We start from the raw sequence: 23,640 nt of genomic DNA on the forward strand, positions 1-23,640 counted from the left end.
AATCAAATAACTTGGGTTGCCAGGTGCTAAATAAGCCTTCACAACGAGAATGATAAGTTGAAAACGGGAAGAAAAATATTCAAATTTCATTCTGCAAAATATACACACGTTAAAAAGAAAATCGAGAAAAAGCCGGTAAAAACCGTCTTGCTATGGAGTTTCTAACACAGGCTAAAAAGCACGAACGACATTTTACAGCACTATGAAACATAATTTTCTCTTGAACATCGCGACCTGAAAATGTTGCTCAACAGCATCATGTATAGACTCCACAAACACCAGGCCGCAAGTTACATTTGTCTATACAAAAGATGAATGTTTTTCAAATGCTTGGCTCCTTCTTCAAAACTTGAATGAATGAAAAATCAAACTCATGTCCGTAATTTTCACTAACCTCGTTTCGACGATCACTCCCCTTCCTGGGAACGAGGCCTATTTCTCTCCGTCCGTTCTTTCGACCTCTTTCCGCCAACTAATGCATGAGAACTAAACTAAACAGGGTTTAAACTCCAATGACCTGATTTTGACAGAATTTTTTATTATAACGACCTCATTTTGAGTATTCCTTTCATTTTCTATTGCTGAAGGTAAATGTTTGAACAATGCGCTTGCTCATTCTTGCTAAAAAGGTTGTGTTTCTATGGACAGCAAACAACAGCTATCAATTGATGTAAAATTTTCTCAACAACGCGGTGTAAAATGCCACATTATCATCATTCTGAAGAATAAGTATTTAACCAGCCTTGATCTGTAGTTGCACGTTTACATTCTGTCACTTCCGCTGACATCAGAGAATTGATAAAGGAACAGACTTCTATTCATAGAACAAGCAAGACCATCTCTGCATCTCATATCCCTTGTCATTTACATGAAATCTTGGCGATTTTGTATTTTAATTGAAGCAAGAAACAATGAGATCTTTGAGAATCAAGACGTTGCTTCAAATTTTGGATACAGTCGGCAAGGCTCTCTCTGTTTTAGCACTGGTGCTGATTTACAATCAGGTGAGAGAGAATCCGAGTATAGGCAAACCAAACAGCTTGGAATGGAAGGGGACACAAGTTGATTCAAAAACAAGTTCATCAGTGAAAAATAATTCTGTGTACAACCATGGAAAATTAGCGGTGCAAGTCTGGCCAAACATTTGTGGCGGCAAATTGTGGCATCTGTTAAACTCTCCCTTCTTTCCACGGTTTTTCGACGAGTCGTATTTCATTTCTCAAACGAGAGCTGCGTTTAACAAGAGCAACTATGGCCAGCGAATCTACGGCTTTTTGCAACCGCCTGAGACCGGTTATTACAAGTTTGTCCTGTATTCGGATGACGGCTCAGAGTTTTGGTTTGGTTCAAATGGAACTTTGGCAAGTTTGAAACTCGCGGCGAGCGTAGCATCGCGGGAGAAAATTGGACGAGCCCCTCTTGGAGAAATCCACTTCGATTCTCAAATATCGGAGGATTTCCTGCTCGAAAAGGGGAATAGATATCCACTTGAAATCATTCACCTTCAAGGGACAGAAGCTGATTTTGTAGAACTACACTGGATTCGACCAGGAAAGCACTTTTTGGAGGTCGTAACGTCGGAGTACATTTCACATTCTGTTAACTTTCAATCAGTGTTTCAAACTACTAATTTTAAGGTTGCATCAAGAAGCCAATCAAGTTTCAGCACCAGGCCTTATCTTGTGACTTTCCTCACGGACAGCACTGTGGAACGCACACTTTCCACGTGCAGCTACACACTTCCGGCCCCGTCTAAACCGGATGTACCTCGTTTCCATGGCTACAAGACCATCAAGGAAGTTACCATGGTAACTAATGACAAGGACTGGAGAGGAAACACAGAGGCAAAGGAAGTGATACATCGTTACATGGCGGGACTCGAGAAGATTTTTCCTAAGTAAGTTTTCTCTTTAATTTTATCATCCGCTGACTAAAAGAGTGCATCTTGTCCTCTGAATGAAGCGTACACCATAAGTGAACATCCTGCTTGTTGCACAGTGCGAGAGAGTTCTACATTTTTGCTGAAATTTAAATTTCTTTGCAATTTTTTCGTTACATATAAGTCTAGTACCTGAATTGTTATTTTCAAATACCTTATTACATGAAATTTTAGCGACACGTTAATTTCGCGAATTTCGCGATTTAAAAAAAATCGCGAAATTTAAGTGACGTGAAAATTAAATGTCGCGAAATTAACATGATGCGAAAATTAAGTGACTCACATTACGTCAATAATTAAAAAAGCGACTTTATTACCATTACACACGTTTATAACAATCATTTTGAACTATTCTGTGGTAATGTTCTGACCCTCTTCATCACTACTGTTTTCCGTCTCCACTCCAGGTAGCACTTCTTTTGTACAACCCTCAAACTGTCCATTTACTGCCTCCTTGTAGTGCTGTTCCACTAGTTGCTTAAACCTTTCAATTGCCTTGTAGACACTGTGAGAACATCTTTCTTGTTACTGTTTACATAATCAGTTGCGTTTCTGTTTATTTGGACGTTGTTGATTAAGTTGTTTGATCAAATTCAGGGACATCTTAAATAACATTGACAAAGAAATATAGTGTGTTTCACTCAAAAACGCGAAATTAAAGTGAGTCAAAATGCAAAATTTTCGCAAAATCGCGAAATTAACGTGTCGCGAAAATTTCATGTAATAAGGTATCTTGTTCTGAATTCACTATGTGTATAGTTAATTTATAAGCTGTACTATGTAATTCTTCAATGTTCTCTTAAAATTAAAGAAAATTATTTGATAGACTGTAGGGCTGGCACGACGACAGAGTAGAAGCGTTATTTATTTCTCAAGGGGTTTTAATATCGTTTTCTTTCTATTTTTTTCAGAAAATACAACATAGTAAGGCTCCTCAACCTAGAACGTTTCCCAACAGTAGAAGAGAACAATTCAATCCTATACTTCCTTGAGATCGAATTAGGGTGCGATGCCTTGGACTACACAGAGCGAGTCGCTGAGTATGTGTATCTTCAAAAAGACAAAATGCAAAATAAGGACGCGCAGCTCTATTATCCAAGGGATCTGGGTTGGAAGAAAGAAGCTGTAGTTCATTTGATCATCGCCGTCGATCATGAAGGTCAGCGGCTGCATCGATTCATAGAAAAAATTGAACAAATTTTCGAGGAAAGTCTCGAGGTAGATTTGCATCTTGTGATTGTACACTCTGGGAAGTCAGGACTAGATATTGAAAGAATTCTCCAAGGTACTTCTCTACAGAAGTACAAAATTAAACAGCTGGAAGGAGAATTCTCTTGGACGCGAGCCATTAATTCTGGAGTAAGACTGGTTGAGGATTCACAAGGCATTGTTGTCACTAGTGATGTTCACATGTATTTACAGGCTTCAATATTTGAAGACTGCCGCAAGGTGAGGTTTATCCTCCTATGTAGCGTCAGAAAATGTCGTTCTTAGTAAAGCTACTGCGATTAGATGATATAGACTAGAATCCCATGCTAGAAGTTTTAACTGGGACCTTTTGCCTTTTTGCCCCCTGTCCCCCCCCCCCCCCACCCCTGACACAATGCTGATGCTGATCATCCAATATTCCAACTTTGCCTCAGGAGAGGGGAGTGCGGAAAATTGAGGACGAACTCAAACTTCAATCAGCGTTCCAATAGTTTTGTTTCTCAAGTAGTCTTTGGTTTTTCGCCCATTTTAAAACGTATAGTCAAGAGAATCTTGAAAATTCAGGCTGTATTTATTTCCGGAGTTCGCATTCCTTTTCGGTCACTACCAAGATCAATTTTATTGTATACTTGTGTAGCCATATGTGGAAAGAGCCCTGTAAAGTCAATGGAACAAGTACCAATATATAGCACGAGTTCCGGTCTTCAAGATCGACCCTAGCTAGCTCACAGGTTTCGGCTGGAAGTTGTGAAATAAGCAACCGATAACGTCATGAGGGAGTGGCAACTTCGGAATAGCCTGGAGTGCTTGCGCTGTTCTTGATTGGATAGTAAAAATCTAAGACCTTACGTGCTTTAACAAAGATTTGTCAAAAACAACGACACTTGTCTCGCCCACTGTTTCTCTTACGGACGTGGCGCAAAAACGGGTCACTGTTCTTCTCAAGGTAACACAACTCAACAAGGCTTGCTCGTGTTCGACTGCAAAAAATGCTAAGCTTGAAACGTTGAATTAAACAAGTTGTATCTTGAGGTCATGCTGATCGTTTTCGGGTTCACTGTCAATCAATTTAATGTAATATGCTTGCTTTTTTTCAGCATTGTATTGAAGGGAAGATGACTTTTGCACCAGTCTTTTATGGCCTGGACTGCGGGGCATACCCTGAGAAACCGAAGGGTTCATGGCATAACCACGGTTACCAAATGATTGGTATGTTTAAGAAAGATTGGGAACGGATTGGAGGTAGGTTGAAGATTTTCTACCATTTTCTTGAATTCGAATATTAATTTTGAAAGATGAAAGATTGTTTATCACTGTGCCCAAAACAAACAAATGTCTCAGTTTCATTGTTACTTTCGCAAAAAAATTTGAACCCAGCAAAAACAATCAGAAACACAGCACGAATTCTCTGTCCTGTTGCGTCATCAGAATGGAATGTTGTGGGTCCTTTCCCGAGCGGTAGAAGCATTAGGCTTCTAGTTACCTCGTTAGAAAAATAAGGCATCAGAAACCAAGAAAATACAATAGTGCTCAGATTGTAAAAACAGCGTTAGTTGTCGCCCAAAGATATCTCTGCACAGTCTTTCTTTCAACAACATAAATCCTGCCTTTTTAGGACTGGACGAGGGTGTAAACGATCATCTGGCAGCCTGGGACCTAGTGGATCGTATTTTATCCAATGGACTGCACGTGGCCCGGATGAAGAGAGCAAACCTGTTTCGTCTGTTTAATCCTGAATCACGTAAATCGCAAGCCTGGCGAAACTAGACAGTGATATGAATGAATGAATTATAAGCGATATCAGCAAATGGACTAAGATTTCGCAAAGTTTTCCTCCCAAATTTTTTATTCCTTGTACGTATGAAGACCATACACGAACTACTGAATAAAAATCCTCTAAATCACTAATAGGCTGTCATAATGAAATGAACGCTGTTTTTGAATGCTAACTTGAAGGCGTTTCTAATCCACCCCTAGGGTTGGTTAATTTTTGCAAATTAATCTTGATTGAATAAAAATACAAATAAAACATCACCATGGTTTTCTGGGCGGGAAATCAGATGGAAAAGGGCGGGTTATAGTTAATTTACAGGGATTTAAAGATTCCCTACGGCAAGGGACTACTTCGGTTTCTTTGGCCGTGAGGGAGTAGGCAGATCTTTGTAACGGGGACTCAGCGTCCTGGGTACGATATCGTATGCCGTTGCTAAGCAGTGAAGGCTTTAATCGCTTTTTGTTGGTTTTTCTCGGTGTTAAGCCAATCAGAAATCGAGTAGGTTTTGGAGACGAAAAAGGTTCTTGCAAGCCATATATATCTGATCAAAATTATTTTTTAAATAATACGCTTGATTACTGTACAAAACGGAGCACCTTATCTTTCAGCCGTCCCATATAAATAGCTTTTGAGTTGAAAATTCGAGCCTTAGTTCCACTTAATGTCAATGAATTGTTAGTTAAACATTTCGTAACTTACCCATTAATACTACAGAATATTTAAAACATTTGATTACTGTTCAAAACTGAGTGTCTTATTTGCCGGCAAATACAAACGGCTTTTGAGACGAAAATTCGAGTCTAAGGTTCTATTTCTGAAGGTCAGTCAATTGTTAGACTTGCACGATGACCACAATAATCCTATACAAATATAAAGAAGTCTAATGAAAAACCGACAAACAAAATAGTCTAATACAAACAAAATAAGCTTGTCTTGTTACAGCTGCAGAAGCTTAAAGACTCTGATAAAGCTATCTGTGTGTGAATCTTATTTTATTCTAATACGTTTCTAAAACTATCGCTTGTTTTTGCTTCGTCAGAATTGAGAATTTATGCACCTCACCTACGGCTTGGTCCATAAAATTGCTAAAAGACAGAAATTGAGCTAACATTTCCCAAATACGGACTTCACGCTCGTTCAATAAGATATTTAAAGTGGAAAGGTTGGTAACAGAGGTTTACCATGAAAGTAAATATAGGTATTAAATACTGTCTATTGTAAAGCGTTTCTAATTTTGTCTTCAAATCCTGCCAGCAGCATCATTATTATGAATCCAAGGAGAAGTCCCACGTTTTGCAATACTACAAAATATCGTCGATCACTTGCTCTTTGCGTGATGGCAGAAAACATCTCTGGAATCTATGAAGACAAAATGCAAGAACATTAAGAGCCTGGTGCTTAAACGAATATGCTCTCATTGCCCCTTTTATTGGGTAAAGTCACAGCTTAAGTCTGCGTTTGAACGTAGTGGCCCATGAAGCCAGTGATTATGGAGGCGGCGTGGCCGAAATCCGGAGGTCGCGGGTTCAAGGCCCGCTCTGACAACTAAGCGGGAATTGTTTCTCGGTAGACCCTTGTTCAGCTTCTTGGTCATGGTCGTAAATAGCCAACTGGTTTGCCTCCTACCAGTTGGGATTTTCAATCCTATTATTTTTATTTGAAATTTTTCTTTCTTTCAGTTTAAGTGGCACTGATGCCGTAGATCGAACTAGCTAGTTGTAGCCAAGCGCATCGACCACTATAAACATTTAACATCTCCGGTTTCTGCAGCATTAAGCGACGAGAGGTATTTCTAATCCCCCTAGGTGGGATGTTAATCCATCGCAAGGTTACCCCCATTATTTAATTTGCTGGTACCCACTTAAACACCTGGGTGGAGAGAGGCACTGTGAGAGTAAAGTGTCTAGTCTAAGAACAGAAACGTGACAATGACCCGGCTAGGGCTAGAACCCGGACCGTTCGATCCAGAGTCAGCGCATTACTATCAACTGTGGGATTTTCTCCTGATGTACCTCCGAATTCTCAAACCTTACAATAAAAGAAATGTATGGAAGTCTGTAAAGAGAAGAGATATTTTAAGCTTGGGACTTTTTACTCACCATCTCTGCCAGGGCAATGTAAATAAACATGCCCGCTATGACAGCAAATATCCAAGCTGTCAGATTAAGACTGGAGCCTAGTAATGCTCCTATAATGACTCCTATGTAGGAACAGACGTAGCTGAACGAGAGTAGACCCAGGGATCTAAGCAATGATAGACCACACGAGACGAAGATGGCAAAGGTACCTGAAAGTCACACGAAACGATTAACTAGAAAAGTACGAAATATTTATGCTTGTCAATCTCTACTAATAGTGTAGGTTTAGCTTAGAGCCAGCGCATGTAAGATCCGGTGCTAAGTGACCTAAAGTGAACGCCACAGTATCTCCTTTCTTTTCTCCGCAGAGGATCGAACGTTCGTTATATAAATGCACTTGCAAAGTGAGTGCAGGCGCATAGTCAAATGGATCGCTCGGGCGGAGCCCGTAAGGTTCCGTAACCTTGCGCCTGCACCTGCATCACTCAGCGGATCCCCCACCAGCAAAGTCCTTGAAGGGAGCCTCTGCGGAGGAGAGAGAAATCTCCCCCACTCGCCTACAGACATCCAAACTCAAATATCATAAAATATTTCAATATCATAAAATATTATAATTAGTATCAAAGGATTACATATTCAGATTTGTCGTGTCACAGTCATTTACGAGGCAGCAACATTTTCCTACCAACTGCATGAGGAATTTCATGAAACAGCACAGCAAATGAAGTACTTAGACCATCTCCGGCAGACTTTGAGAAAGCTGCTCCAACAGCCAGGCCATCAGCCGCTGTGTGTAACGCATTACCTAATAACATCATGCCTATAAGAGCCTTGTTTGTCTTAGACTCGGGTTCTTCTAATTTGCTTTTACTTTCAGACTGCATTAGATAGATAGTCTCCTGGGCTTCAGGTGTTGAGCCGTGCGAGTGAATATGGTCTCCCTGTAAAAACGAAGAGTACGTGACTGTGAGAATGCGTGACACATGAAACGTACAATTTGCTTGAAGGAGTTAGAAACAAAGTGGGCTAGTCCATGAAACTGTCAATTGGATGTGCTGTATGCTTACAGGCCCGTATTTAGTTTTCTATGAGTTTTCCATAGACCGAGTCACTGAGATCAAATTTAAAAAACGCAAGTGCTTCTAAGTTGAATTCATTTCAATCGAACTGGGCTATTAAAACTTTCAATGATGTTTTAAAATAGCAAAGACGACACTCCTATAAGCCTCGTGACACAACGCCGCATAATCTAGATTGTTCCTGAGCCTATCACTTTTGCGCTTACCAGTAGGAACACAAATGCCGAGATTTCACACCATTCTAATTTGTAGTGGATATGTAGGTAAATAACTGGTGAAAGGTCATTTAAATATGAGCTGCGTTAGTCAACAGCCACATATTACAATGGAAAAAAGCAGTTCTTACCTCCATTGCGCAAAAGAAAAGATGAAACAGGTAGAAAAAATATATACTGCAAATTACTAGCGCGGAACGCCATAAGACCACGTGAGCGCCTTCGGAGTCTCCCGTGGAGCCGCCATGTTCGTGGTAAAAATTAGGATTTAATGCCTATAAAATAATAAAAAATATATATATCTTATTTCTGCGCTGGATACTTTCTAAGATTTTGAAATTATTGGTTCTTTTCCAAGAATCTTATTCTCTCAGAAAATTTCCTTTAAAGTAAATTGAGAAGGGTCTGATTCGCTATATGACTGAAGGCTGAAAACGCCAGCCACATATTTTAAAGTTTGTTCATATTTCAATCCCCTGGCCGTCGTTTGCCTCTAAAGCCCCGTCCACACTATACCGAAGGAGATGAATAAAACGGAAGTTTCACTCTGAAAACGCATCAAATGTTTTCTGTCCACACTACGTCGGAGGAATTTAAAACGCAACAACCACCAGTCATTTTGGATTTATGTTTGAGGAAAACGTGGACAGGGAGATCACGTTATTATCAAGACTACATCGTTGTGGAAAAGTTCCGTTTTCGTAACGGATTAGAAAACCAGCGGCCTAACCGTAGAAATAAAGCTGCGTTTCAAATTTCTCCGCGTAGTGTGGACGCCGCCTAAGTATTAACATGTCACGAAAATAACTAGGCAACAAATAATGCCTGTTTCGTCATCAGTCATTTGAATTTGACAGACCACAACCTGAACGTTCGCACCCAAAGCTGTGACAACACAGCTGGTACAGTTTTACCCCCATATGTCACTAGTATTTATCGAATTGACAAAACGTTTCCAATAAATGGTCACGGATGAAATTTCAAACGTGGATAGGGAACTCCTGGTTTGAAGTTTCAAGTCTTGAAGTTTCTCAATTAGAGACGAGATTTTTGCAACTTGATAAATCAATACCAACTGGGCTGTACTTTGGGCTCACCAGCCAAAATCACATTCAATTAGATCATATTTTTTTCGTTTCGTGTTCACGTTAGATGTAAAGGACGGTGAAGTAAACCTTTCACTATTAATTGGATAAAAGATAATTTATTTGAGCATTTATCTGACTTTTATATAGAATATACTTTTCACTCGAGAAAAGGCGACTTCAAATCATTCTAGAGACACAAAGGAAGCTACTTACATGAGGTAGGAGATGGAATACGGCGTCACCCGCCATACACGCGGCCCCCAACGCTATGAGAACTGTGATCACGTGATCACGATAGCTACCTAGAGCTGGGCATATAACGGCTGACGACAGTACAGCGCAGACAAAAACTATTGTTTGCGCAGCACTTCCCTGCCAAATAGCTGTGAACAGCGATAAAAACAAAGTGATTAGCGAAAATTAGTTAACTAATATCATGGATGACAAATTATTCCTTAATTTTGGCACGTAATTTCAGCCTTAATTTATAACTTTAAAACATAAGCAAGCGAATGTTTAAGTCAATAGCCGACGTTTCGGCGACATCAAGATTTGATTTCTATACTTTTACATTAATTTGTTCACTTTGCCTTGAGAATGGTATCACGATGACACCATATCGGCTTCTTTACGTTTTAAAAAGTCGTTATTGATCAAGAATTTATAATTTTACATGTGAAATTACAAAATTGCAAGGGCAACGTTTGGCGCGAAATTTCTCGATACAATAACCAAGTCAAAAACCCAGGATTGTAAGCGCAATTTGTCACCCATGATATAAGAGGTAATCAAATGGTGTACTCGCGAAATTGAGAAATAAATTTATTCGCGTTTTGACAAAATTCTAATTATTTCCCTCGCCTGAACGCTCGGAAAGTTATTAGAATTTTGCCAAAACGCGCGTGAAATGATTTCCTAATTTCACTCGTCTTCACTTGAATGTCATGGAAGACAAATTATTCCTTAATTTTGGCGCGAAATTTCATACTAATAAATTTCATACTAATTCGCATTCTAATTACGATTTTAAAGTCCCAAGAGAGTTAAACCAAGCTAATCAGATGACGATATTTAAGACACGTGACATTGGTTTATTCGCCTGGACAGTTTTCGTAATTGCGCGGTCGAATCAACATGGCGTGAAAAAATTCGGAAACGAATTATGATTTGTCTTTGAGTAATTACAGCTCGGGAAAGCTTGGACGGAAAGCTTGCGGAAAGAGAACAATCTTCGCGCAGTGTTTTCGTTCTAGTGTTCGGTTTCTTAATTACAAATGTAAAGGTAGAACATTTAACAATGGTATTCTTTTGACATGCGCATCTTAAGTTTGATTTTCAGTACCTCGAATTTCATCCACTTAATTATCCTTGGTTGAATAAAATAGTAAAAGATGAACGGATTACTTTCGTTTGCGAAAAATTACACCATAACATTTAGCGGTCGTTTTAAGAACGTAGCTTTAGGCCACAGTGCATTCGTCGTATTATACCTTAGCAACCTGAAAGGCATACGATATTGAAGACAAAGAGTTCTAGCCATATTTAAATTTTCTTGCATACTCCTCAAATATTGAATAAACATGGGGGTTGAAAATTGAAGCCAAACTGGTACCGACGTTTGCCAAAAAAAGGACATATTTGGTCCATCTGAATTTTCTTCGAGAAGAAATTAACAAAATGTTACCGTTAATTGAATAAGAAAATGATCTTTTAAAGCCTTCACTCTGGTGTTGTAAACTAATAAAAAAATAATAAATAAAATAATATTATTCTCGTAGTCTTTTGTGCAAAACGTATCAGACCATAACCATGGAAGATGCTGTTAGTTGTACAATACTTCATTGAAAACATTGATCTCAAAAACGCAGTGATCTTGAGAGGCGCTGACAGCGAGGTTTCATATACTGACGGCTAAATCTTCAGCACTGGTTGAAAAAAACACTACAAAAATCAATGTACTTTAGGGCAACAGAATCCGCCTATTAGTAATAATTTACAAACAATATATTTTAAATATCGCTAAATATGACTTGTGATATTGCAAAATTCAAAATTACCTACTCTTCTGAGGTTTTAGTCTCGTCAGACTTAAGACCCTGTAAGAACTTGATGTTTTACAAAGTTATAACTTGACCGGGCTCTTAGTTTTTTGATAGAGCACATTTGAATTTCCAAGCTGTTGCGTCGCGTGACATTAAACTGGTTGTTGCGTAGATCAAAAGATAACTTTCGTTTAAGTTTTCGCTAAATGAACAGTTCTTGCATTAGAAGGAGTATTAATTTTAATGTGTGGGCGCTCTAGAATGATAACGTTTTGTTTTAATAGCAAAACTCTATGACAGAGATGTTTCGATTTTGTTAGTTTAGGCCGCCATATTGGCCCTCCTCTCAGAGACGCCAATATGGCGTACCACTGTAAATTAGATTGAAACATTTCTCTGCACAGACCTACGCCTTGACGAAACGCTTATATAATAATCATTTATCACATCACCGATTCTTGACTTAATCTACTGTACGGTTATGACTTTTATTTTTTGATGGCATGGCAGTGAAATCTACTGAGGAATATACGAGCGCTAGATTCTACTTACTTATTACTTACCTCTGATTATGGTCATAGCGCCACGGCGCTTTCAGAAGCGCGGCTTTGCCCGGCGAAATCAGGCCTTGCTTCGAGTGTTTCGATCGATTCAACGCAACACTTACAAAACAAAATCCGTTAATATGAAGGATGGTGTCTTCGTCATCGTGAACTCTGAAGAAATAAAATAACAGCGCGACAAATCTAGTCAGCGGTCTACAAGACTTCAAGTGGCTCAAACCACCAGTCCCCCAGACAGGTGAAGTATTGGCCATTACAAAAACACAGCAAAGTCCAGTTATCAAACACTAATGATGGAACCTTAGACAAACGTTTCTATCAATACTAGAAATTGAAACGTAGCGAAAAAACCCCCACTTAGCTCAGGCAGTTTTATTTCAGAAACTAAAACGACCCAACGAACACAACACTGGCAGGGTCAGCAAGCTCCATTTTTGGGATCATATCCTTGATTCATGATCTAATGTTCTGTTTGTGATATGGATTTTGATGAAATGACAAGAATTAGCGAATAAATAGACAGGCGCAATAGTTTACACAGTTAAATTATAACCTGAAGCAAACGGGTTTAGGGTAATTTCTAAGCGGAAAGAATTAGGGGTAGAAGTAAAAGGTGGTTTGAAGATTCTTTGAGGAGGAATTTAAGAGTTTCAGTTATTTTTTTTAACCATGTGTAACCATTTTTTCGTGGAATAAACTGATCCATGACTGGCAGACACATTCAATGTGCATTTGACACCAACGAAGTGTTTAGCTGATTATAGTTACAAAAATGTACGTAAAAAATAAAACTTTTACCGTGTGTCTTCAGCTGTTTGTACAGTAGAGCGAAAATGTTTGTATTTATGGTGAATAGTAAGAGACGTTTTTCTATTTTTCTGTGATTTATTTAAATATTAGAAGAAAAGAAAACAATATCTGAGGTAATATATGCTGTTTGAAATAAACGTCATGCTTAATGCTTAACCTCTCTAATTGCGTCTATACATACTAGCTTCCCTCTGTAGAAAAGAACCGATACTTACATTTATAGCAAGCTGTGTTTTTCAGCGGTAACCTTTTTCTCTTGTCAACAGGCCGAGGATAATACATATGTGAAAGACATTGTATTGTTCCTTTACGCGTCAGGACTGACACATTTGCAACCGTGTGAACTTCAAATGATTTGTTTCAACTTGAATTGCCATTATGTAACCATGGCAATACTAGCAAACAGTTAGCGCGAGAAGGCGTGAGGTGATATTGCCCGCGCGCAGGTTCAGTCGCGGGGAGGGAAGGGAAGGGGACATTTGTCACGCCAGAGCCCGCGCGTGTTCGATTAGCGATGACCAAACGTGCCACGTTCCGGTAAAAATCAACAACCGGAACCACAAAATACTAGATTCGTGTTCTGTGGTAAAAATGAGGAGTGAGTTGCAGAGAAAGATACATTGAGGCAAACGATTTTACTGAGTTAATCCGAGAGATGTATTCCTGTAAGAAAACGCACAGTTACGTTAGTAATTTGTCGAACGTGTTCACGTCCGCGGCAAGGAATCGAAAGACAATGTGGAAACATGAACGAAACGACACTGCCTGGCTTCTAGCAAAGCCTCATCCCGGCTAAAACTCCTACATAAAACCCATAGCTATTATTTTCAGTTTTCAGTGAATAAACTTTTCAGAATTCAAATTTTACGGAGATTGTTCAAGGTCGGGTATCTTTACCAAGATTGCATAAATTTCCGACGTGATTGTGTACCCGAAAAGATGGCCGGCACGAACGATACGAAACTGTAAATTTAGTTTACGAAATGATAACCTAAGGCTGGCGTAAAGTTGTAGGTGACAAACCTCTTTGCTACATTTTACAGGTTAACTCAAACATTACGCTACCTGTTTGGTTGGTTGGTTGCTTGGTTAGGTTGTTGCCATTCCTTGCCAGTTCCTATTCAGTTACGATAGTTAACGTTGACCCATTTTTAACGAATTTAGAAGTTGAATGACACAAGAAAACATGACGATGACACGAGTATTGTTAAATGAACATTTAGATTATTATTAACTAAACACAACTTGACAATGTGTCATTACAGTTTAAGACAGGCCCGATTTATAATTACTTACCGTACGAAGCCGTGTGTACTGCCCTGATATCCTGCGATATCAAGTCACTGACCTGATATGGTTACGGTATCATGCTCACTTGGCCGAATTCGGGCACGGTAAATATCTAATCGTACCTTTGTTCGGCGGCGTATCAAGTTCGTTTGGTCTCGCCATGGGTATTTTGGCTTCACTACTTCTCGCCAAAATACGAACCATACCTCGACCAATTCACAATCACCTGATATGCCACCGATGCGTACAAAAAAAAGGCACGACTAAGTATAAAAATTACGATGGCACGTTAGTATAATTTGCGGCAGGTGTGTTATAACAAAATGCGACAGGCATTTTGACAATCCGCGACAAGGTATGACAATGCTAAAACACAAAGTTGAAAAATACGCCCGCAAAGCGTGCATAGTCGAAAATGGACGGACTGGACTTTGCTAGAACATCATGGAGAGCTTGGAAAGGCGTTTCGGATTTTAGGCTGCCTAAAGTCGTTCTGTCGTGCTCTTAGGTTTAGCTTAGATTTTCGCAGTGTCTGTTTCCACTAAAGATCATTAATGGGCAGCACAAAATTAATAGGGCATCGTAGCAAAATGCTAGATCGGACATTACCCTTATGCAGACAACAGTCATATAGGTCACAGTCGCTCTCAAGTTCTTGCTTTATTGAGTGAAAATGAGACCAGCTCGCTTTTTAGAATAAACATGTAAGCTTATATACTATACGCTAAACATCATTGCTATTGAAACCCTGTCGCTATTGGGGATATCATAATATGTGTGATAAATATAATAACATTGTTATAATAATTAATGATAACAAATATCTGGACAACAACGAGTCGACAGAGATATGATCACAACAAACTTTTTTTTTAATGAAAACAGTTATTTAATGTAGTAAGGATGCGGTTAAACGAATACTTTTTGAAACAAAGCAGAAACAAATCTTGCTTACGTTTGACATATCTAGAATTAACATATATCGGAAAAATGGAACAATTTTAAGTAAGTGGCCAACTTTATTAATACATCAATACTCGAAGCCGAGCATCAACAATTATCTGGCTTTGTCAAGGATTGGAATAACAAACTTATAGATCCAATAAGAACTCTTTAATATTGCCTAATTTTGTTTTCATGGAAAAAAATTCCTTGTTATTACATGAAAGAAACTTCATACTATTTTCAAATCAAGCTATGATAAATTTAAAACATTAAATAGAACCATAAAATGAAAAATATACACCCATGTATGCTATAATTATAATACAATGAATTAAATCGCTGAATCAAGGTAAGAAACAGGTAAATGCCATGTTTCATTTGAGCTATGTACATGAAAGTTAAAAAATAAACTCAGAGGGAAAGAGCCATTAGATTAGATACGATTTCGACAAAAGTCCTTGGAACACTTTGAAAAACAGAACGAAAAGCCGTTTAGTCGATGTTCAACGAAATAGACGAGTATTTTTTTTTGTTAAAACTCCAGATTTATTTAACAAGGAATATCCACAACAGTCCCGAGGAATCTTGACGAAAACTGTAGAAAGCCATTTTAATTTGTATATTTGTAAGATCTGTTGTAAACTTGCATAACTTGAAACAGACAATACAACCGTTAGCCAAAGAACGTTTCTTCAAAGATGTTACTTACAAAAGCGAGGACTTTTTAACGGCTGTTGAACTGAACATTTGGATTTTATATTTAACACCCAGTCATAGAAGCTACCTTAAATGTAACGGTTTAAAAATGCTCTCACTTCGACAATATTCAACCTGGTGTGTTAGAACTTCATGCAGTTATGTGAATTTAGCGTCACTCAATTCTGAAAATCACATGGTAGTTTCATGTAAGTGATGATTATCTCACGTCAGGGAGGTCATACAATTATGATGTAAAGTCCTTGTTCATGGTCCGCAACAGCGCCGCCTTACATTTTTGTAAAAACCTTTTTTCGATAGCTGTACACGTGAATTCGCTACTTTCTTCAAAAGTTAAGCAAAGCAAATAAAAACAGTTTTCCCAAGCAAACATATACACAAAACTTAGTATTGTACCCTAGCAAAATTTCGAAAATATACATTTTTTAAGTAAAGTTTTTTTTACATATTTAGCCTCCATTTTTGGCGTTTAACGCGTAAAAAAGCGAAATAAAAAAGCAAACAAACAGAGAAGTCAACTGAGATTGATGGTCCCTTGAGAAAAACTCAAAACCTTTCTATTTGAATGTGGCATTAATGTTTACTTTGCAACCAGGCATTCTACTCAATGATCGTTCTTGTGAACCGAACAGCATAACGGTTTACCCAGCGCATCGTACTGCATTTAAAACAAGCTTGATTCTCCTTAATTTGACACAAATCGATAAAACGTGCATTTAGCAGCAAATAATTCCATTTAAAGGTGACTCAAAGCTAAGCGAAAACATCTATCTTTCTGATACAGAGAATTTTGCGTTAACATCATCATTCACAATTCAAATAAAGACGCCTCTTTATGTCCTCACCTGTTTTAAACAGACCGTGCACGTTTTCCCCATAATTTTGAATGGCATCAATAATCTCATCTTACACTTAATTTAAATAGAATTACTCTTATCCTCTCCGACGCTTTTCCAGAACAGAAAACTCCCTTGTATTTCTCTCGCTACCTGAAGAACTCTTGACGCCCATATCTCTGGTGTTGGAAGTTTCAATTCCGAGTTCCGAGCCTTAATTTCAAGTCCTTTTCGTCTTGTCGGGTATCACTCCCTTCATTTGCAGAGACTCTTTATAGTGTGTATGTAAGTGAGTCTGTAAACTCCCTGACTGAGAGAACGCTTTAGAGCACTGCCAACATTTATAGGGTTTCTCGCCTGTGTGCGTGCGCATATGGCGTTTCAGGTCCGTAGAGCGTGCAAATGCCCTAGAACATTCTTGACACTTGTACGGTTTCTCTCCTGTGTGGTTGCGTAAATGCCTTTGAAGGTCAGTTGAACGAACGAACGCCCGCGAACATTGCGTACACTTGTAAGGACTCTCGCCTGAGGGAAAGATAGGGAACAATTTCAAAATCACAATTAAGCGATAATGTTACTATAATGAACAACGAGGGTGCACACCTGTGGGGGGGGGGGGGGGGGGGCTCCCATATAAAAAGGACCGGGGTGGTCGTCGGAAATTTTGAAAAGAATTCCTGAGAGGTACCACGATCGTGTTTTCTGAGCGTAGCTTGAAATTTTTTTCACCCCTAGGAGATACCAATTCTAAAACAACACATTATCTCCAGTCTTATTTTTCTCGGCTCAACACCCTAAAAGGTACCGCCAAAGCTTCCTTTATGGACCTTTTGAGACTGAACACGCTAAGACGTACGCTTTTTTAACCCCTTAAATGTACGACAAACACACTCGTCCTTTTGATATAGGCGTGCCCTCCCGGGGATGCAAAATGCCACAATGGGTTTTGTTCCTTCTATGTTACATACCTGTGTGGGATCTCATGTGTCTCCTCAGATAGCAAGGGTACTGGAAAGCTTTACTGCAGTACGAGCATTTCCAAGTGCGGCCAGTTTTATCCGGACACACATACTTCACATGACGCTCCAGGTAGCTCTCGTATGCGAAAATCTTGCCGCATTTGTAACATGTATAGCTCTCATCATCTTAGGGATGAGAAAGCAAACAACATCTGGTTAAAATCAAAGGAAACGACTATAGATCATTGAGTTCGATAATTCCATCACGAGAAGTTTCGAAAACTAAACTTAGATGGAATGTTATTCGGCGAATGGCAACCTTGTGCCCGCTTTCAAGAGAATAGCCCATTTAAAGGTTTGCTTTGCTTGTTTACATGACAAGGTAACGCAACGTGGATGCGAGGCAATTTCGGGCAGAAACGACAGAATTGCCCAAAGTTGCCTCGCATCCACGTTCGACTATTGTTATGCAAATGTCTGTTAAGTGTAGAAAGGCTAGGGATATTGAATGAAAATGACTCTGAGATAAATTTGTTGTGCGTGGGTCAAGTAAAGCTACAGATTCAAGCAACTTGAGAGATCACCAGTGCTGCTGGTCAAGAAGAGTCAATGGATTGTATACAGCCTGTATACAGCGGATTTCGTCCAGAAATCCGATAAAAAAATTCACCATAGACCAAGGATCATCGTCCTGATGTAAAACAAAATTCTCATAACATATTAGATGTGAGAATTTTGAAGAAATGTGTTACAAAAGTAAAGAGAGTTTATATTTCCATCAAGGAAAACTTGCCGTACCTGATTCTGTTCTACTAAGCTTTTTCTCAAGATACCATCTGAACAGTTTTGTTCGCTTGTCTTCCTTCAAGTGGACACTTTCCTGAAGATATTTCGTGATCTCTGTTTGAGACACGCCGGTCTCTTCAATCAGTTCTTTTTCCAAAGCCTTGTTGTTTTCCATGAACTCTCTGATTTCACGTCCGATAATTTCTTCTTTGCCTCTGAAAAACAGTGACGTCATACATTCAGCCAATGGGCACGCGAAAACTTTGACGGTCATCAGCAAAGTCACTAAATTCTAATCTTATTGCTTCGAAAAGATAGGAACTTTTAAGCGTTACAACACAATTTTAGTTTGTTTTGTTAGCATATTTGAAGTGGTCTTTCAGTCGATTTAGACATTTTTCTGAGATTGATCAAAAAATGATAGAATTAAAGCCTCAATGGAGGAGTACCCATGGTTCGTTCAAGATGAAAAGAAATTGCATTGAGTTGAAACTTTTAAAATTTTGCATGGCCTATCACCTAAGTACCTTTCAGATTTAATTAGTATTCAACAGCCTTCGTCCTACCATTTGAGGCGCAACGACAATGGTCGTTTGTTGGAAAGACCAAGTGTGAAAGCCAAGAAAACATTGGGAGACAGAGCTTTCCAGGTAGCTGCTCCTTTCCTATGGAATAAGCTGCCAAGGTCCGCGCGCGAAGCAACGAACTTAGAATCTTTTAAGACTTGAATTAAGACATTTTTATTTAAGGAATCATTTCAGTTATCTTAGCATATCTATACCTTTATTTGTAATTATCTTTTACCCATTTAATGTAAACATTTTTTATGGTTTTGATAGGAAGATTTGTAAAATTTTAGTTATTAATTATTGTTGTGATGCGCTTTTGAATATTTTATAGAAAAGGCGCAATACAAATAATAAATGTTAATGTTAATGTTAAATGTTCTCTGACAAACGTACATAAGCCAAACTTAGGTCAATTTTTATAAAATGGTGTCTAATCCTGTGGAGCCAAACCAAATGTTTTGTAGCTTAGATTTAATTTTTAAAATAAGAACTGGAAGTTGAAAAATACAGATATCAAAGATATAATCGAACCTCTCCACAACGGTCACCTTGGGGACAGAGTAAAGTGGCCGTTATAGAGAGGGGGTGTAACATTAAACACGGACCAACGAAGCGCGTTACGGATCACGTTTAGTGACCTTTTACATTAAAAATGGGCTTCGTATACACCGTTTCTCAGTCACTGATAAACTGGCCATTGTGAAGAGGTTATTTTGGCAGTCGGGACGCGTTTAGTGGCCGTTGTGGAGAGCTGGCCGTTGTTGAGAGGTTAAAAAGGAGACTGAATGTATGGATTGTCCGCCGAGACCAAAAACGTGACGTGTAGAGAGGTGGACGTTAGTGGAGGCTCGACTCTAAAGTAAAAGCTGAAAAGAGCTTTGAATTTTATGATACTTACTGCAACATCTTTTCCAGTTCCTCTTCCAGTTTGTGAAGTCTTGATGAGTTATTTTCATTCATGGTATTAACTGATCGTCTCGCTGCTTGCTTTTTTCTTTCCTTCAGATCATCACACTTTTCCTCTGCAGTTTCCTTGTCTTCAACTTTGACTTGTTCTCGCCTTAAACTTACGAAGCTGTCGCTAACACGCCGTTTAAACTTTGATTCGTGGACTTTACGAGGCTCTCTGAAAGTATCATTGTTTAGTTCGGCTTCATGCAATTCGCTGCTGTTGGTATCCCTGTGATCTACATTAACGTTCTTTGCACAAAACTCGTAGTCCGCCCGCCGCAGGCACAGCTCCGCAAGCGTGTGCAGTCCGCGTGTGTCAAGCGCGGGAAAAACAGACGGTTGGTTCCCGCCATTAGTGACGCGGGGCACTTGAGAGTTTGCGGCGGTTTCCAGGTTACACTGAATCGCCACGTCGCCTGAAAAAAGATTTAAAGTTTTGAAACAGTCACTTTTGAAGGCTTTAAAAAAAAAATAAAAAACTTAAATTCTTACTTGTTTTCCTGTCCATGATCAATCAGGTACCATCACAGATGTTATTTAAGGAACGGCAGGGTCAAACCAAGGCAAGATATAAGTTTTTCACAAAAGATTTGCTATTGAAAGCGTTTCTGTCACGTAAAATATCTCCAAATGCGCTTCGCTATTTTTTAGGCTTTAAAAGTTGAACGTTTCGAAGCCCGTTTGGGTTGATGCAAACTACTTTTGGCAGGTACTTCTTACAAGATCCGAGCTGTAAAATTCAGCGGTTTCTGAATTTGGTGTTCCATTAAAAGACCTGCAAGCTTCAATCCTGGCTGATTTTCTAACTGAAACCGGCTCGGAGTGGCCAAAAACAAACTTTTCCGTCGAAGCGCCACCGAGTTTGACAAGTAGTTGAATCTGTTTCCAAGAGAAGCGTTCTTATTTGAGACCTTCTTAAATGGAAAACCGGTAAGATTGGTTGTTTGTTTGTTCCTGTTGCAACAAAGTTAGCCAAATGACAACATACCGTAGTGTTATCTTACCTCAAGTTTTGCTTTTAGGGTGTCTTCACGTGGGATGACGTGATGCCATGAAATTTTACCTCGAATATATCCAATCTAACCTTTTCCTATCGCAAATTTTTTCATTTTGTTTTCAAACGAAAAGCCAGAAGTTATAAATACTTTAAATTTCGGTATCTGGCCGTTAAGATATTCTATTGTCAAATTGCGCGTCGTAAATATATGCGAGGATAAGATTAGAAATGCTCTCTCCAACAGTAATTAACTCAACTACATAACCCGATAATTATATTATCGATAAGAAAAAAAAAATTGTAAGAAAGATATTTTATCGGGGTTCCAGTGATCAAAGTTTTTCGCCGGCATGCGGTCACATTTCACAAGCTAACTATTACCATGGCAACCTAGACCAGAACCACTTGTTTCACATCAATCTTTTGATAGTGTAATCTCAATTACGTTATTCAATAACAGAAATCTCTCCAACTGCTTTGTTTAGCAAAAAGCCTTTGATTTTTAGGATATAAATCTGGATGAGAAGTTAAATTATGGCTCACTACTTACAAATCAAAGTGTTTTGCAAGACTAGGTTCGTTAACACTAAGTCCGTTTTTCCAATCCAACAGAACTTAGTTACTTCCAATCTTTTCAGCGAAATGAAAGACCATGGACTTCATTACAGCCAAAAAGTCAAAAACGACAAAATAAGCAAAGCTTAAGCTAGCATTAAACGTGTTTCTCGGAGCGTGAAGATCTTTTCTTATCCCTATATTGAAGTCCAGGGCCTAACGGGTGGTCATGTCAACATAGTTAATCAACACAAACCGGTAATGCTTGATTCTGGACTCCTGTCCGGCTCTCCTTCCTCGATAACGTCCGATAACTCTTCATTATCTGTGAAAAAATTAAACAGCATTTTATGCGGTGTAGTTCGTAGAGAAATACGACGTAAAAGCTAGTTAACCGAGCTTGACAAACTAGCGCAAAGCTAAATTATTGATATCTGGTTGTGAGTTCACCACTTTCGCATACTCGCTGACTGAAGTAATCAGCGGTAACAAAAATCTCACTGAAAAATCTGCGCCTCAAGTTAAAAAAAACCCCCAGATAATTAACTCATTTCGTTTAATAAGACAATTACTTCAAATCTATGGATTAATTTTTTTTATTTACTTGTCAGACAGGCTGCCTTAATCCTGTTGAGTGGGTCGTGCTGACCCAACGAACCGCGGACTTGCGCCACAACAGAAATTAAAGAAGTCAAGTAAAATCAAATAAAATTCAACAAACTTGAATTTAAAAACACTTTGGCGCAAATGAGAGCTTAACTCCATACTAAGTTTAATGTTTCTAAGCTTTGAAAACGCGCTGACCTTTGGTAATGACAAGTTTCGCGGAGTCTGGTGTGTTGAAATAACAGCACAGGTACTTACCATCATATCTCTCCTTCCTCTTGTTGCGAGAGGGCTTTTTCACAAGGAAAGATTTTGGCATATCACCGTGGCGTCCTCGAGTTGTCCTTCAAACTAACCCCTCTACTCATCTAGCTACAAGGCAACTAAGGAGAGGAATCCCTCCTTCTTGCCTCAGATGACGTTATCAGCAGATTAGCTTTCCCTCCATTCGCGTCTCTCCTACAACTCCTAACACCGCTCCATCACTCAAACGCGTTACCGATACTGCGTTGAGCATGCGCGTGCGCGGTTCCCTGTTTCAAAACAAACCAGAAAAAGCGTGCGTTTCTTGCAGAGGAAAAATCTACGACGAACGGGGAGGAATTTCAAATCTAAACGCTCGCGTTGCCGTATGCAAGAGTTCTCCAAACCCTGGACGAGAAAATTCGAAGGTGGTCGAGTGTTGTTGATGTTACCCCGCTAGCTGTTTGGAGAAATTTCCGACCGCCCAACCGGGCAGATTGAATAAGTCAATAATTACGTCACGGTCAGGCGTACGGTTAGGTAATAGAGTTGAATGTCTTACGCTTAGCGTCATGCACCAAGATTAACCACTCTCTCACTTCTACTCAGCGCAAATCACTCAAACTTCTTCCCTTTTCGAGCCAGCAACGTCTATCTCAAAGCGGTCAGTGTTGTGGTTAATTCCAGCCGTCGTAGACGCAAATTTTGACCCGTGTTGGAACTTGGAGTTCCCTGGTATGACACTTGGCGTTCACCGGTCCTTGAATATCCCGCGCTTGAGCCGTTTTAGCTGTTGACACGGTCTCCAGCGGCAGGCTAGTGTCTAGCTCGCAGGTGGCCGACAGGAGTGCGTGTCAACAATGAGCAGCACCGTGTTCAATGTGATAAGATCAGAATAAATTGAACAACACTAGCCCAGCAACTTGGGTTAAGTACATCTGTTAAGCGCTTGAATTTGGGGTCGAAAATTGTCCTTGGTCACAAGTATGTTGTGTGCAATCCTGACATTCTCGATAAGGAAAGGTTTACATATGTTTGAATGGACGAAAAACCCGTGATTTACGGTTCCTTTGAGCTGTTTACAGTGCGTCTTTCAGGCGGTAATGGGTTAAACATAGCATACAAGAATCACTGTCATGACCATCGCTGAGAGAACGCAAACTTTTAGATATTTTTTTCTGTCTTCAGGAAATATAAACGCGAACGTAAGAATTCAACTGGTTTTAGTTGATTTAATCAGTTGAACTTTAAGGTTTTGCATTTGACATATACCTACAATATACGGTGCATGTTTTTTGAAGAATCAGATCGTTAAAAAGTTCGCCAGTGTAATAACTCAATATTGATTGAGCAAGTAGGTTTAATGTCCATTCTCTTGAATTTAAAGAA

At 39.2% G+C, this 23,640-nt stretch overlaps 3 protein-coding genes across 4 annotated transcripts; 1 reads left to right on the forward strand and 2 right to left on the reverse strand.

Moving 5' to 3' along the window:
* The first annotated feature begins 679 nt into the window (after window positions 1–679).
* Window positions 680–5,052, forward strand: LOC110041440 (uncharacterized). The gene is made up of 4 exons (XM_020746724.2): window positions 680–1,897; window positions 2,851–3,388; window positions 4,246–4,390; window positions 4,764–5,052. Exons 1-4 carry the CDS (start codon window positions 912–914, stop codon window positions 4,913–4,915), a joined length of 1,821 nt encoding a protein of 606 aa, XP_020602383.2. The 5' UTR covers window positions 680–911; the 3' UTR covers window positions 4,916–5,052.
* Window positions 4,967–13,950, reverse strand: LOC110041441 (zinc transporter ZIP4-like). 2 transcript variants are annotated; one of them, XM_089293927.1, is made up of 7 exons: window positions 13,863–13,950; window positions 11,988–12,140; window positions 9,596–9,765; window positions 8,426–8,569; window positions 7,686–7,941; window positions 7,022–7,209; window positions 4,967–6,281 (listed from the first exon to the last, which is right to left on the reverse strand). In XM_089293927.1, exons 2-7 carry the CDS (start codon window positions 12,001–12,003, stop codon window positions 6,135–6,137), a joined length of 921 nt encoding a protein of 306 aa, XP_089150053.1. In that variant the 5' UTR covers window positions 12,004–12,140; window positions 13,863–13,950; the 3' UTR covers window positions 4,967–6,134. The 2 variants fall into 2 exon arrangements, with proteins under 2 accessions (XP_089150053.1, XP_089150052.1); XM_089293926.1 differs by lacking the exon at window positions 13,863–13,950 and having other exon boundaries at window positions 11,988–13,816.
* A 778-nt stretch (window positions 13,951–14,728) lies between these two features.
* Window positions 14,729–23,055, reverse strand: LOC110041513 (uncharacterized). The gene is made up of 6 exons (XM_020746803.2): window positions 22,267–23,055; window positions 21,659–21,727; window positions 19,798–20,266; window positions 18,343–18,545; window positions 17,554–17,730; window positions 14,729–17,110 (listed from the first exon to the last, which is right to left on the reverse strand). The coding sequence occupies exons 1-6, from the start codon at window positions 22,325–22,327 to the stop codon at window positions 16,806–16,808; spliced, it is 1,284 nt and encodes a 427-aa protein (XP_020602462.2). The 5' UTR covers window positions 22,328–23,055; the 3' UTR covers window positions 14,729–16,805.
* Between the last annotated feature and the right edge of the window lie 585 nt (window positions 23,056–23,640).

This window comes from Orbicella faveolata, unplaced genomic scaffold (assembly GCF_042242905.1).
Source record: "Orbicella faveolata isolate gen_17 unplaced genomic scaffold, um_ofav_v1 contig_25, whole genome shotgun sequence".
Taxonomy (NCBI): Eukaryota; Metazoa; Cnidaria; class Anthozoa; order Scleractinia; family Merulinidae; genus Orbicella; species Orbicella faveolata.

Excerpts from the sequence above, each read along its gene's own strand:
- LOC110041513 (XM_020746803.2), bottom strand. The coding sequence starts at position 22,327 with ATGCCAAAATCTTTCCTTGTGAAAAAGCCCTCTCGCAACAAGAGGAAG. Across the intron at positions 17,731-18,342 it reads GCTTAGTAGAACAGAATCAG|ATGATGAGAGCTATACATGT; the intron begins GTACGGCAAGTT and ends CTCATCCCTAAG. Across the intron at positions 17,111-17,553 it reads ACACATGAGATCCCACACAG|GCGAGAGTCCTTACAAGTGT; the intron begins GTATGTAACATA and ends TCTTTCCCTCAG.
- LOC110041440 (XM_020746724.2), top strand. The coding sequence starts at position 912 with ATGAGATCTTTGAGAATCAAGACGTTGCTTCAAATTTTGGATACAGTC. Across the intron at positions 3,389-4,245 it reads TATTTGAAGACTGCCGCAAG|CATTGTATTGAAGGGAAGAT; the intron begins GTGAGGTTTATC and ends GCTTTTTTTCAG. Across the intron at positions 4,391-4,763 it reads AGATTGGGAACGGATTGGAG|GACTGGACGAGGGTGTAAAC; the intron begins GTAGGTTGAAGA and ends CTGCCTTTTTAG.
- LOC110041441 (XM_089293927.1), bottom strand. Across the intron at positions 7,942-8,425 it reads TTTTCTTTTGCGCAATGGAG|GGAGACCATATTCACTCGCA; the intron begins GTAAGAACTGCT and ends TCGTTTTTACAG. Across the intron at positions 7,210-7,685 it reads TGAAATTCCTCATGCAGTTG|GTACCTTTGCCATCTTCGTC; the intron begins GTAGGAAAATGT and ends TGTGACTTTCAG.